Below are 15,315 nucleotides of genomic sequence, written 5' to 3' on the forward strand. Positions count from 1 at the left end.
TGAAATTCCTGTCTTTAATTCCACTTCCATCTGATTTGTGAAAAACTGAAGCTGTAGAAAGGCTAAGAAACTCTAGGGTGGAGTTGAAATGGGGATTCCATGCAGGAGGGAGGGAGAGAATTGTCTGAAACTGTGGAGGAGCAGTAGTGTCTGAAGGTGCACTCTCCAAGGTGGCTTTGTACAACCTAGTGGGGAAATTAATTTCTAACTAATTTCATCAGCCGCTGCAAAGAATCCAGCTGTAGCAGTGTTTGGATGAAGACCAATCCTGGAACTATCACTTAGCTTCCCTGCTGTGCAGTAAAAGTTGAATTGAGCAATCCCTGTCACTTGCCTTGGCTGCTGGAAGGAGAGGATATGTTGCAAAAGTGAAGAAGGGGCAGGGAGATCGTATGCTCCAGCGGCACTCAGTGTTGTACAGTATTCTTTCAGTTTATTTTCTTTGAATGGTACGCACATGGAAGCCACAAATGCAATGTTGTTCCTTAAAAGCTGTTTAATACTTCTCTAGTACTAGAGACAACTTTCTGGCAAAGTAGTTCCCCCACAAACCATCAACGGAGTTTGTTTCATAGAATCATAGAGTTGGAAGGGGTCCTGAGGATCATCTAGTCCAGCCCCTGCAAGTTTAATATCACCACTGCTTGTATATGCTACTATTCATAAAAAAATTTCAGAGCCATTTACAACAGTCTGTGCAGATGAAGCATTTGAGCAGTGGTGACTCATTTCTGAAATGCCCCATCTCCCACCCAGAATGGATGTTCATTCTTTGTGCATCTTCAGCAGTTGTCGCCCGTAACTTCCGGCATGGTGCAAAAACTTATGGCAGCCATCACAACTCTCTCACCAGGCCCTAGCCTCAATGCAAGCAGAATGAATTGTGTCCCTTCATAACCATATAGTCACGTGGATGGCACGCAAAGAAGTATGGCAATATAGACAGTTAATGCATGGCTAAACCTAGATCTGAATGAGATTGGTGCAGCCTCTTGCAGTCCCTGGCCTGCTGTCACCTTCTTTCAACCAGTCACAGGAGACAGCTCTGTTCCAGAGTGGGATTTTGTTAAAAATATTTTGGGTTTCTTCACATTTTTAGTTTAATTTTAAATTCAAAGTTTATTTAAATTGCAGTCATTTACTATTAAAATGCACACTTCATGACATTTGTTTATTTAAATAATTGTTTTGTGTACTTATTTGAAAGGAAGACTAAAAATGCCCTTTTCTAAGTGTCCTTTTGAGTTTGTGTCTCCTCCACCTTGCAAAATTCAAGCATACCGCCAAAAAAGCATCTCCAATACTTCCCCTTCTGTGTGCATAAATGAACAGCATCTTGCCTGCTCCCTCCTTTTAATGAAGTGTCAGTATGACTGTGTGAAGCTATTGTAAAATAAGTTAAAGCCTAAGGGGAAGATCTGCAGGGCTGTGTACCGTTGGGAGATTGGGAGTCTGTACAGGAGAAGATTAATGGAGCCAGAGGCATAACTGTTATGTACTGAAGTTCTCACCCTGGGCCAGAAGGGGGATACTGTAGATAGTTATGCAAATGAAGGATCGCAAGTGGCATTCAGTGATTGGATAGTTTGTATGCAAATGAAGGATCGAAAGTGACGTTCAGTGATTGGATAGTTTTAGAAAATGGCAACAGTTACATTGTTCTGGAGCTCTATATAAGCAGGCTGGCTGAGCTCCTCCGTTAGTTCTGTTCCACCTTACAAATAAAGAGCTGCTTTGGAAGAATCGCTGTGTCGTCTGCTATGTTCGCCCACAACTTAACAATAACTTTGGTTAGAGAAAGGAAGGGTGATAATTGTTAAATGATCTTCCTTAAGCTTGCTGACCAGTGACATCTAGTTGTTTCTGTGAGTGAAAAGAAACAATGAAAAAATGCAGACTAATGGGGGGAGCTGAATTTTGTGCTAATGGTATTTTGTTGGGTTGACTGTTTCAAGGTCCAAGTTTAGTTTGGAAATAAAGAACCATAAGAAGGAAGAGCATGGGGCCTTGAAGTTGCCCATCAACAACGAACACCATCAACAACATGATTTAATTTAATTTAATCAAACAAACACATAGTTTAAAAGTAAGATGGTAACACTAAAAGTAACAGGCAAATGCCTCTAAGCAATGATCAAGCCCAACGGAGCATTTAAAATTATAATACAGCCACAATAAAAGAGCATAACAGGTTTCAGGTCCAATTAAAATCATTACAAAAAAAGCTACAGTAAACAAAGGTTTTCAAGGCCTGAAGTGATAGGAGCTTGTCTAATAATGCTTGGAGCATTAAATAAAGTGTCATATTACTACAAGTGAAAATCTCGGTCAGAAATTAAAAACTATCTAGTAGTAGGAAGGTCTACTGAGTTTTCAGTGGCTAAACTTAATATCATTTTTAATACAGTACATGTAAATGTCTGCTGATTTTGTTTTCTTAGTGCTTATATGCTGAGAGATAGCTTTTAGAGTCCCTGGATTTCAAACAGAAAGCATAAGCCTTTGAATGGAATTCTAAGATATGGGACAGCAACAGAACTTGTACCTGTGGTTCTTCCAGATTTTCTTTTAAATGCTATTTACAACTTGGCCAATGAAGCTGTACTGGCATTGGTTCTTATTGGACCACCGTTTTGGAATTCTGCGCAAAGGTTTGTTTTCTGTTAAAAGGTGACAGTGAGAGGGTTGAAAAGGTGCTGTGCTTGCCCCAGAAGGGGGCAGCAAAGTAGCAGCATCTACTGCAATTCACTACTGAAATACAAGAGCTGAGATTAGAAACTGCAAATAACAATCTTCTTGCCTTCACATAGCAATGTTTTTATTTAAAAAAAACCTGGAATGCTGAACTAAAAGGAGAATGGACAATGTGGACAACTTTTTAAAAAAATTCTTGAAACCACCATTGCTGCATTTTCACTAGCACTGATTCTTGCAGTCCTCCTTTCTTATCAAGCTTTAAATTTCATACTATTAACTCACAGTAATTTATCAAGGCACCCAGTTCTGCTAATAAAATAACTAGTTCTTTAAACCCTCAGATTTAGCAGGTATTCTGCTTACTGCTTACTGTAGTTTTAAAACATGTAATACAAAATTGGTAAGAATAAACCTTTGTGCATTCCATAAAGATCCTCTTAGGTGTTGAGATCGGCAGAGGAGGCCCTTTTGGTAGTTCCACCATTATCTTCAGAAGTTTGGGGGGGTCCAGGAAAGGGCATTATCTGGGCTTTGGTGTAACCTACTTGATTACTTCATTATTTCTAGATAACTGAGGGTGAGTATCTCTAAAAATGGGAATCATTGTTGGTTGTGATAAATGGGTATGGATAGGATGCAGCTGAATGGGTGTAAGGAGCTCCAGATGGCCATAGGCTCTGTTTGAAATGAAGGCTGCTGTAAGGAGTCTGTCTGCATGTGAATAAGGCTGAGAGGCTGACTGTTCCTCAATGGGAGCTAATGATTAGGATATCTTTCCTTAAAGATAAACCTACTTGTATGGTGGGGTCTGAATTTTGTGACTAGCAAAAATGAAACAACGTTGTGGTTTTGAATGTTGGATGAGAGGAGAGAGGTTCTAACCCATTGACCGCCCCCTCCCCCGCATGTCAGTTTTCTGCTTGCTGGATTTAATAATGTGATTCCCCTCCCTGCAAATCGGAACTGACAGTACAGAACAGAGACAGAAGAATAGCTCATCTGATTCCTACCTCATTTTGCTTTATGTGGAGAGTATGTTGCTGACTGGCTAGGAGGAGGAAGGTGTGTTCTCTGGGGGAGAGATGCAGTTATTGCACCTGCTTTACAAGTATGCTTTCTTCCACTATCTTGGGTTTCTATTTTTGTAATTAATATTACAAAGTATCTCTCCTACAAAGGAAAAAGGTAAAGGTAAAGGACCCCTGCGAACGACTCTGGGGTTGTGGCTCTCATCTCGCTTTACTGGCCAAGGGAGCTGATGTTTGTCCGCAGACAGTTTTTCCAGGTCTTGTGGGCAGCATGACTAAGCCACTTCTGGTGAAAGTAGAGCAGCACACAGAAACGCCGTTTACCTTCCCACTGGAGTGGTGCCTGTTTATCTACTTGCACTTTTTTTGGCGTGCTTTCAAACTGCTAGATTGGCAGGAGCTGGGACTGAGCAATGGGAGCTCACCCCGTCGTGGGGATTTGAACCGCGACCTTCCGATTAGCAAGCCCCTAGGTTCAGTGGTGTAACACAGTGCTAAATGCTGTAGTACTTCACTGCTTGAGATGGGAAGCATATAGTACACCAATGGATGAAGAAGCAAAGGGAGGACTGAGAGGCCACATGTTATTCCTTGGTAGGTGGAAGTGTTGTAATCTGAACTCTCCCAATTTTTCCCTGTTAACTTCAGAGTGCTCCAAAAGTATGATATAACGGTGAAGAAGTACAACTGGCATAAGAGACTCTGTTGTGGTTTCAGTTCTAATGGAAGAAACAGTTGCTTGAAAATAGAAATAGGAACAGAAACCAGTGTGTTGTTCTAACTCAATTACCGAGCTTGACGTAAACTACAACAATGATTTAACCAAAGAAACCATCATCCTGCCAGCTGACTGTCCACTCAGCACTATGCTGTGAGCTGTGGGAACAACCAGATGAATGGCTTCTTCACCCCCCCCCCCAAAAAAATCAGCTGCAGATGGCAGGATAAACTTTTTTTCTGACTTCATGCATACACACAATTTTGTAGCAAGACAGCCCCAGTCCAGCCTGTAGTAAAAATTACACCATTTGAAGTTTGCAATTGTTGTCATCCATCTGTTTCAGCGGGCAGTGGAAGAGTGTGCCTTCAGGGCTGAAGTCAAACCATTGGAGAGTCACATTACTGCTACAGGACAGACATATTTTGTTGAAACTTGGGCCGATGAAGGCATCTGGTTGTGCTGCTTGATTTGTTGCCACAAAGGCTTGTAATTGTGGAGGTATAGTTTGTTGAGGTTTCTGGTTATTTGAACCCCTAGGTACCAGAATTTGGTGTGGCAGAGTTTTATCTTTGTGATGTTGTTGAATTTCTTTTGGGTATGCAGGGTGTGGGGGGGTTGAAGCACATAGCCTCAGATTTTGCAAAGTTTACTTGTAGGCCCAACATCATTGTGAATGTGTTGAGTCCTTTAGTTAGGGTGGTTGCTGTGTTTATACCAGTGTAAAGTTGCGTGAGGATTTAAGTATGCAGTTGAGGTATCTCTTTTGAATGTTAAAAGATGTTTCTAATACATTTTGAGTTCTGTACTGGCAGGTGTCCAGAAGCAATACCTTTATTGGGATTTCTGCATTTCTAAAGATTCGACATAGACTTTCTATACAATGGGGAGCAAGAAAACAACACAACTACATAAAAAGCAAACAGTGAAAGATGTTGCCTTCCTTGTTACCACTATAAATACAAGATGGCTTCAAGTGACAGCAGGAACCAAATACGTACCAGCCAGGAGCTGGATTTACTTCCCAGTGTCTTTGAAAGGCTAGACCCTTCCTTCCTTCCTTCCTTCCTTCCTTCCTTCCTTCCTTCCTTCCTTCCTTCCTTCCTTCCTTTCATTTCTTACTACTTTAAATTTTTAAGGAAAAAAAATCTCAAAGTGGTTTACTGCATATTAAAGCATCAAATAAAACATTACTGAAGAAAGTCAAATATAAAGAAGATTGTTGTTGTTATTTAGTCTTGTCCAACTCTTCGTGACCACATGGACCAGAGCATGCCAGGCACTCCTGTCTTCCACCATCTCCTGCATTTTGGTAAAACTCACGTTGGTAGCTTCAAGAACACTGTCAACCATCTCGTCCTGTGTCGTCCCCTTCTCCTTGTGCCCTCAATTTTTCCCAACATCAGGGTCTTTTCCAGGGAGTCTTCTCTTCTCATGAGGTGGCCAAAATATTGGAGCCTCAGCTTCAGGATCTGTCCTTCCAGTGTGCACTCAGGGCTGATTTCCTTCAGAATGGAGAGGTTTGATCTTCTTGCAATCCATAGGACTCTCAAGAGTCTCCTCCAGCACCATAATTCAAAAGCATAGTTTTCTAAAAGAAGATAGCTTCTGCAAATGAGGACCTACATAATTTCCAAGGTTGGAATAGCAGGAAATCCTAGGTGTTGGTTGCAACTAATTTATCATTGAGAGTGCGCATATAAGTGTGACTTGGAATACTCTTGAGGGATATTTTATCAGCGATGTTGATTGATGTTTAATGGGCCAATGAACATTTCAACACAAAGTGCAGATAATAAGCGGGGCATACAAAGTACATACTGTGCGAAACCCTGATGGCTTCCAAACACAACACAATCATGCATCTATATTGTAAGAGGGTATAATGCACAAAATATTCATCTTTTGGCATCTCCTGGATTTACTGCTGAGGCTGGCACCTAAATAAGGATTAGCTGCCAGGTGGAGGAGCACAGAATGTTCAGGGAGGACAAGTCAAGTTTTTACTTGTTTTGAAACATCCAAACAATATTGAAAAGTCCATGGAAACGTGATTAAAATAACTCTTTGCACTAGAAAACAGGAAACCTTTGGTCTAAATATTACTTTAAAATATTGGAACGGGGAGCAGGGGGAGAGAGTTATAGAAATATGTGATTCACATATTATACTTTTGTAAATTTGATGTAGTTTTCTAAAATGACCAGTTTTACATGGAAATGTCTCCTCTTCTGTGGTTTTATAATAAGATTTGGCCATGACCCCTGGCATCCCTACTTGGATAAAACAAACAATATTCATGTATGTTCCTTCAACATGATCCTTAAGGAAATGAGCTTTTAAAAACCAGATAAGCGCTGACAATATTTTGGAACGGTACATCCAGGAGCTTTTCCTTTATAAACATGACAGGTTCAAATGACTTTGGGGGGCGGGGGACAGAGTGAGCTAAATGGAATGTCTTTGTGCCTGTTACTGTTCAACATGTTCAAATGTGACCTTTCAGGTTACACGGAACTCTTCAGCAGAAGTTACCTGTTAAATTCAAAATTCCATAAAACTGCCTCACTGTTTCAGACCAGAGGTCAACTTATTTAATACTTGGGTTTTAGCAACAGTTAAACAAAATCTCTGGGAAACTAAAAGAAGGACATAATATCAATAGCCTTTCCCTATTCTTTGTCCCCAACATTTGGTAATCAGAGGCATAGTGTCTCTGAGCTTAAGGTTCCATTTTGAGCTATTATAATTGATAGTTGCGGGATGCGGGTGGCGCTGTGGGTAAAACCTCAGCGCCTAGGACTTGCCGATCGTATGGTCGGCGGTTCGAATCCCCGCGGCGGAGTGCGCTCTCGTCGTTCGGTGCCAGCGCCTGCCAACCTAGCAGTTCGAAAGCACCCCCGGGTGCAAGTAGATAAATAGGGACCGCTTACCAGCAGGGAGGTAAACAGAGTTCTGTGTGCTGCGCTGGCTCGCCAGATGCAGCTTTGTCACGCTGGCCACGTGACCCGGAAGTGTCTGCGGACAGCGCTGGCTCCCGGCCTATAGAGTGAGATGAGCGCACAACCCTAGAGTCTGTCAAGACTGGCCTGTACGGGCAGGGGTACCTTTACCTTTACCTTAATTGATAGTTGGGTCTATCATTCATTTCAATTGCCTAATTATTTCTGAAAGCCACCTCATCTAGTAAGAACCATTGCATTGTTCAATTATTGTCTTAAGCATGAACTTCCTAGGTGACCAAACTGCTATTAGTTCAGTCTGAGCCCCATTCATGCAATAATGGGGTGACTGTGGCCAACATAAGGTGACTGCTTATAAGGGTCATTGAGATAATTAGGGTTTTGCATCCATTGTTAATAATTTTTCAACTACCTAAAAGGACAGTTCTGATATAGCACGATTGTTCTGAATATAGCAGTTTTACCAAAGTTGCTTCTAATTTCTAGTTAGAGATGTTCCTGAAGTGTTCATTGAATTATTTTTAAAGGATTTCATAAAGCTTTTCCAATGTGACTGACTATTGCATTTTATCTGTTACATTGTTGCCTGTTTGCACAGCTTTAAGCTCCTCTTGGGACCTCTTCAATCTGCTTTGGCTTCACTTTCCTGAATGATTTTGCGTCTGCTGTTGTTCGTCTTAATTGTAAAAACTGCATTTATTCCTACGCTCTATTTCCTGTGCTTTGAGCAGTTATGAATCCATATTAATGAGTCATGTTCTATTATCTGTTAATTTCTTTGAAGCTTTGGTAAGGAACTTTATGAAAAAAGTGAAGTACAAGTACATTAAGTCTACAGAATCATCCCTACTAATATGTTGATACCCTCAAAGAATTTTAAAGGAAGAAAAAACCACAGTATCTCTTTGTGGAAGCCATCCTGGTTCTATGTGAGCAAGGTGGTTTGTTCAATATGCTTAATAATTCAAGCAAAAATGATGTTTACCACTTTACCTGGTGCAGACATTAGACTGCTAATTTCCTGGGCATCCTGTCTGTCCGTCCATCCGCCCCCACTCTAGAGCCTTTCTGTTATTTTATTTTTTAAAATTGCTTCCTCCAAATGTTCCTCCAGATTGTAAAGCAGCTGGTTTTAGAAATGTGGTGAATAATTTTAACTGTAGAGTTGTTGGTTTTTGAGCTCATGCTATTTGGCATGCGTGATTTGTTTGCAAGTACTATAGTTCCCTATATTGATAGGCACATGTTGAATGTAAATCTGAAGGTTTTGTTTGATACTCCCATAGAATAAGTGAGTAGCATTTCTGAACATTATTTTGGCATGCAAAAAGTACAACTCTCTGTAACTGCCTCATGCAGCAATAGATTGTAACATGATTTCTATTTTTAACATTAACACGCACACCCTGCAACTTCAAAAGAAGTAAGTGACTTGAATAATCTGCTTTGTATAATAACTGTTCATTCATCTACCCTTCGCATGGTACCTACAGCCTACTTAACTAAGGTCATAATTATTCATAACTGCTTACCTTCGGTAAAAGCTTGCGGCAACCCCGCATTCCTATCTGACTAAAAGCCTTTAGCATTTCTTCCCAATGTGGTGTTATCTAGATTGGTTCAGTACCACTAAAGCTGCTGCTCTTATGATTCAGTTTGACATTAGCCAATTCTTCAGGTATGAAGAGAACACACCAAAAAGGGGAGCCTTATCATAGTATGAATGATTTATATTCTATTGGCTGGGAAAGGGAGGATGCCAAAAATGTGTTTGGAAGAAGAATGGCTTAGGTTAGACTGGTGGCAGGGTAGAGAATGTAATTTATTTATGGCACCACTTTGAAACTGGCCTATGTGGGAAGTGGCTGGATTTATCTTGTATAATCATTTGTGCCTGTTGATATGGAACAACCATTGTTTCTAGGAAGGCAGGATCAACATCTCTTTCCAAATGACACCAAATACTGGAGCCAAAATGTGGAAATTGGTATTATTGGTATCAATGGCATGAGATAGAAGTGTGTCTTATTATTAATTTTTTTGGACCAGGCATATTATTTTGCTATCACATAGCTATAAAATTATTCTGTAACGCAGTGATGGATAAGATAGAGTATTTAAAACCACTATGGGAATCACATTTGAACTGTAATATTGAGCCAACTAAATGGCATAAACTTTGGGAGAAATGGCCATTTAAGCCTGTATCAACAAGATAAAAGAAAATACGGTGGTACCTCAGGTTAAGTACTTAATTCGTTCTGGAGGTCTGTTCTTAACCTGAAACTGTTCTTAACCTGAAGCACCACTTTAGCTAATGGGGCCTCCTGCTGCCGCCGCGCCGCCGGAGCACGATTTCTGTTCTTATCCTGAAGCAAAGTTCTTAACCTGAAGCACTATTTCTGGGTTAGCAGAGTCTGTAACCTGAAGCGTATGTAACCTGAAGCGTATGTAACCCGAGGTACCACTGTATTAAGATTGGTGGCATCTTTCACCTCTCAGAGGCTACAAAATAAACCGTCAATCCAACCCATTATATTGGAGGAGTCTTATTAGCACATGTAGTGGAGCTGTGAGAATGTTCAAGGTTTTTGGAGTTTAGTAATAGATAAAGGTATTCGTTTTACAGTTCAAATGTAAATCCCTTTTTAATGATGGCAAATTTTAGCTCAAAATTGGAAGGTAGCTGCTGATTTGACCCTTGAGGAATGATAAAATAAGATCTAGAACACTGCACTCATGGAAAAACTATCCAAGCAACTTAAGGTTCTAAAAAAAAAATACACCAAACAAAGACTATTTTGAGGAAACATGGTATATTTTTATTCAGCATATCAGAAACAACAGGATGAGGACACCGCCTTCAGCACTTGGCAATTTCTGGCATAATCTGTGGAAACAATTAACATGATATTATATAATACCTACAGTTGATCTTAATATATACACATGATTTGTGAAATAACTTACCTCTGTGTGAATGATATACAGGTACACATTGAATGAATGGTAAGGGAGCAAGAATAGGGGTTCCTTTGAGTTAGTTTATCTGTGTTTACTGTTCAAAATGCATAAATAAAGACTACATAAAAAGAGAACTGGAACAGCAAGAATCAATTAACCCTTCATTAAGATAATTGAAGTAAATATTTAAATGCAGAAGTACAAAGTGCAGAATGGGCATGAATCTTTAGCAAGATACCATCTAACTTGATCAATGTGAACTTAAAAGGATTTTGCTTTCAAAAAGGTGTATAAGTGGTGTCTTAATTAAAGAAGATTAAGTAGGATATATCCCAGCTCCTCTGCTGTACTTGGCTGGTGCCAATCCCTACAACTTGACTTGATTTACATTTTCTGATCATGCTTTCATATTGGACAACTCTGGAGAGACTTAAAATTCAACAGATGACAGGTTGCTACTTTTTGATCTCAGTCTGACCATATTCAGTCACTGGTGTATATTGGAATAAAGTGCACTGACCTTCCAGAAAACAGTGGCATGTGATGAGTGTTGAAAGTCCACTACAGTTTTGCTCCAAAAAAACCCCATTCAAACAATAGCGACTATAGCACTGTAAACATCTCATTTGGAAGGGCCCTTGGTAGAGTCTGAGAGGTTCTGACTTCTGAGAAGTAACAGTAGCTGGTATTCTTCATGCTGCTTTACCATCTAAAAGAAGGTAGTCAGGAACAACAACAGTCTTTGTTTCTGGGTAGACCTTGCTGTCAGCCTGCTATGTCAGTCCAAAAGTGTGTGTGTGTGTGTGTGTGTGTGTGTGTGTGTGTGTTGCTCTTGCTACCTTGTGAGGGACAAAGCTTGTGCCACTTAAGAATCTAGTTCAAAAGCTGGAAGGATTTATGTATACATTCTATCTACCAGTCTTTGTCTCATGGCTACTTCATTTGCTAATTTTTACACTCAGGACAATTCAGGAAGACACATCCACAATTTTGGGGGTTTGCTGTAAAGATGCATGCAAATAGTGGACCAGTGTGAACTGATATTTCCAGGATTGACTGACACTTGAATATGTGGAGATGATAATAGCGAATGCAACAGCTATGCTGCTTCATAAATGACTGGCACAATCAACTTTTCCTCTGCCGTAGCTTTAACTTTAACTGCCTTTTCTCTCCGGGGTCAGTGCTGAATTCAGGTAAGATCAGGGATTTCCGAAGTAAGGTGTTCCTTCAGAGTTTTTAATGGCTCTGTTCTGTGACTGTATTTGTGGTAGTCCAGATTTCCTCTGCTTTGGACAAAGGAACTTGTAACCTCAGAAGGCAGACCTCACTTCTAGAGTATAAACAAAGATGGGTTCTTCTATACTTAAGGAAATCTTCCAACAGCTTGCAGGAAGTTACAGGGTTTAGGAGTGTTTACACAGTTTCATTAAATAAAAATAAAAGTATATTTGTCTTCCTTGGAATGTGTTAGAGAGAGCAGTTTCTTAGTAGTTAAGAAAAGCAAGATCAGAGCCCATCTGATACAAAGAAAAATTGCCACTTGTAAATTAGCTATAAAGCTGTAAGCTTGATCGTTTTGGTAGCTGTCCGGGCATTCCTTTGTTAGAGAAAGTGCTTGTTATTTTTATAACCTGCCCTGGGATTTTATGGTGAAGGTCAGGTATGAAATCTTACAAATACATTGGAGAACTAATAGCTCTCCTGTTCAAAATGCTCAAGTGAGAACTTTGAAGATGACAAACCTTCCTCCTACCCCAGCTAGGAGGAGCGCAATTATATGAAGTGGGGTGGGGGTGGAGTGGGTATGAGGACAAAAAAAGGAGTTTTGGAAATGGCCAAGAGTTAGCTGGAGGCTGGCAGCATCTTGGGTGTTGAGTGTCTCTTTGGTGTGTAGGAGTGCACATGTTGCTTGCTGGCTTCCACTTACACTCTTTTTGTCAACAAACGAAGTATTTTAAAAATGTCCTAAGTCTTGAGTGCCACCTTCAAAGGAAGCCAACCTAAGCAGTGCTGCCCCAGAAACTTCTCACCATCAGCAGTGGGGTGTGTGTGTGTGTGCATAATCACGTTTTCTAAGCATCTGTTTTTAATGCAGCAGTTTTCTGCTTCTTTCTACTACAGCTACTGCTACTAAGGCTTAGAAACATAGAATTGTAGAGTTGGAAGGGACCGCAAGCATCATCTAGTAGTTAAACCCCCTGCAATGCAGGGATCTTTCGCCCAATGTGGGGCTCGAACCCACAACCTTGAAATTAAGAGTCTTATGCTCTGCCAACTGAGCTATCACACAATTGTTGCTTTTCCATTTCTATACTAAAGTCACAAATAAAGTTCACTGCTTCAGGAGTAAGAAACTCTTATGTGGTATGTGAAACACGCTTTAAAAGACATGGGAAATGTAAATAACACATCCGGTCAAGTTTGTGCTGCTTTAAAAAACTAACAGGAAAGCAAATGCTTAAATCAACAGAACACGTTAGCATTTATATGTTTACAGAAAGTCTTCAAATAAATCAGTTGTTGAAATAGCTTTCCAAATCTGAGAACTCATTTATTGTGCATCTAATTATCACTTTCTAATAAAATGCTATCAGTTTTTGCATTTTTTTAACGAATAGGTTTCTTTTAAAAAGTTATGAAGATATTTCACATAGCTGTGAATGGTAAAATCATTCACTTATGCTCTCTTCCTGATGTTAGCCAGACAACTCAAGGGAAGCTGTGTCCTCTTTCACAATCTTAGATACTGCCTTAAAATATTTTTATGGCAAAGCAGTAAGAATGCATTTGTACCTCCATAGTAATCATCACCCCATTCAAAAATAACTGTGGGAAAGTTATACAAATTACATAAACACTTTTGATAGATCTCTATTGTTGAGAACTTGAGCCAAGATGGATTATCATAACTTACCGTAAGTGGCCACTCAGAACAGGGGAAGGGTTTAGTTCTTATGAGCTTTAATGGTGGCAAGGTTCTCTGAGATAGTGACTAGGTGTGCTTTTTGCTTAGTTTGTCAGCCCTAAAGACCAAAAAATGGTTACTATACCAATTTTGTATAATCAGGAAAGTGGGTGTTTCATAGTGTGTTTTTTCTATAAGATTACAAATGAGTCTGTCTCTTGAATCATATGTTTATTTAAGAAATAAATGCAATTATATCAGTCCATATCCACTATCTTCAAGTAAGGCACAGATCAGTCTGTTTACTGTGAATTCTGAAATTCAACAGGCTCTGGTACAGCAAAGGTGCTGACTGTATTTCAACAGGGTGTTATCCTTAGAGTGCCATCAGGCTTGAGGCATAATCCTGAAATCTGACTGGAACCTATTGGACTGGAGCTACTACTAATGGATTATCCAGGCAATTGTTTCAAAGAATGACCCTACCACATGTTAGACTTGGGAGGAAGGTTATGCATAGTTTGATTCAGAGGTGTAGCTAGGAAGGGGTGGGGCACACTGGGAGCCACACCGCGGGGGCAGCACTTACCACAGGGCCTGCAGCATGCCTGAGCCACGCAGCTCTCCTGGGAGTGACGCAGTGGCTCAGAGTGCCTGTAGGCCCCATGTTGCTTGAAAAAGCGGTTTGGGCACTGGGATTCCGGCACACCTTGCCCTGTCCCATGGGCACATTGCCCATCCCTGTGCGTGGCACACGTTCACAGGCCACGCATACTACCCTGGGCACCCAAGCAGCTAGCTATGCCACTGGCCTGATTAAGATACAATAGTGTGATCTTCTCTATTTCAGATGCAATGGATGGAGAGGATACTTTTCATGCAAGTAGTGAATGGAAAAGGTAGTTTTTCTGTAGAAGAGGAACTGTGTTGCAGCTGTTTGCTCCCCTTCCTTTAAAGTCTGTTTGTGTTCTAGCAAATAAGGTGATCATTCTTAGCTGTCCTTAGGGACAGAAAAGGAGGAGCAGAAATTGATGAGAGAGTCCCAAGAAAATGGCTCCATGGAGAAAAGTTGTGCTATCTAAAGGAATGTCTTCTCCAACATGAACCTACCTCCCAGGAAATACCTTCTCCAAGTGCTCCAGCCTAGGGGTGTGGTTACTGGCCTTTTCGCTGGTGGTATTCAGATTATGGAACTCTCCTCCCTTGCCTGTTTAACTAGTGAGGCACCAGGGCAAAGTCTGTAGAATTCTCTCAGACCTTTAGTAACTGTCCCCTTTTTATGGCCTGAGCTGCTATCTTCTTTTGCGTGGAAGTTGTCTGTTAGCTGCTTTTTGTGGTATTTTTTGTTGTGTTACTGTAAGCCTGAGGCTTTTGCAATGAGTGAGCGAGAAATGGGGAAACCGCTTCAGACATCCCCTGGAGCTATTCATTTTCAGTTGTTGTGGATGATGGTCACTGCAATAAGGCACAAATAGGGGAGCTTTGCAATTTGACACTGTTTAAAACCATATTTACTATCAGGAGCCTATGTATGCAGAGTGGCATTTCTGATAAAACTCCAATCCTAAATGGTTTTATCTAGTGCTGCACCAGCTGCATTCCATTCTGTCAGTGGGATTTGCTCTTTCTCTCTGTGCACCCAGAATCTGCTCTGGATGGTGCCCCAACACTATTTGCATAAACCCTACCCAAATCTGGAGTGGCTAAGATGGTTGGATGGTACCTTGTACACCTCTTTCCGGCAACCCCTGCAGCCAAGCTGGTGCCAAATGCTGGTGTTTTCCATTGGATCACATCAGTGAGGCCAAGAGGGGGGCGAGTCTTGTCGTCTGGGCTACCTAAGATTTCCATACACACCACCTAGGCTTTAGCCGCAGAAAGGTCACTTTGGTGCCTCTAATGCAGGGGTTTGCCTTCACCCCTGGAGGCACACTCCATTGTCCCTTGAGATGGACAGATGTCAACCACAATTGCCTGCATAGACGTTACACTTCTGGTGAAAGATGTGTGGTTTCTGTGCAACAACTGAGTAATTTA

General features: G+C 40.8%; 1 protein-coding gene across 3 annotated transcripts in view; it reads left to right on the forward strand.

Moving 5' to 3' along the window:
* Nucleotides 1-15,315, forward strand: part of LOC308581934 (rho GTPase-activating protein 7-like) — a 93,589-nt gene that overhangs the window by 33,007 nt on the left and 45,267 nt on the right. The window contains exon 1 of one of the 3 annotated variants that reach the window (XM_081184729.1): nucleotides 4,256-4,319. The exons of the other annotated variants lie outside the window; for them this stretch is intronic. Coding sequence (XP_081040855.1) covers nucleotides 4,271-4,319 — 49 coding nt within the window. The 5' untranslated portion in view covers nucleotides 4,256-4,270. Of the gene's footprint in view, nucleotides 1-4,255; nucleotides 4,320-15,315 lie in introns of those variants that run through there. 3 annotated transcript variants of the gene reach the window in all.

The sequence above is a fragment of the Podarcis bocagei genome (assembly GCF_964188305.1).
Source record: "Podarcis bocagei genome assembly, chromosome: 2".
NCBI lineage: Eukaryota > Metazoa > Chordata > Lepidosauria > Squamata > Lacertidae > Podarcis > Podarcis bocagei.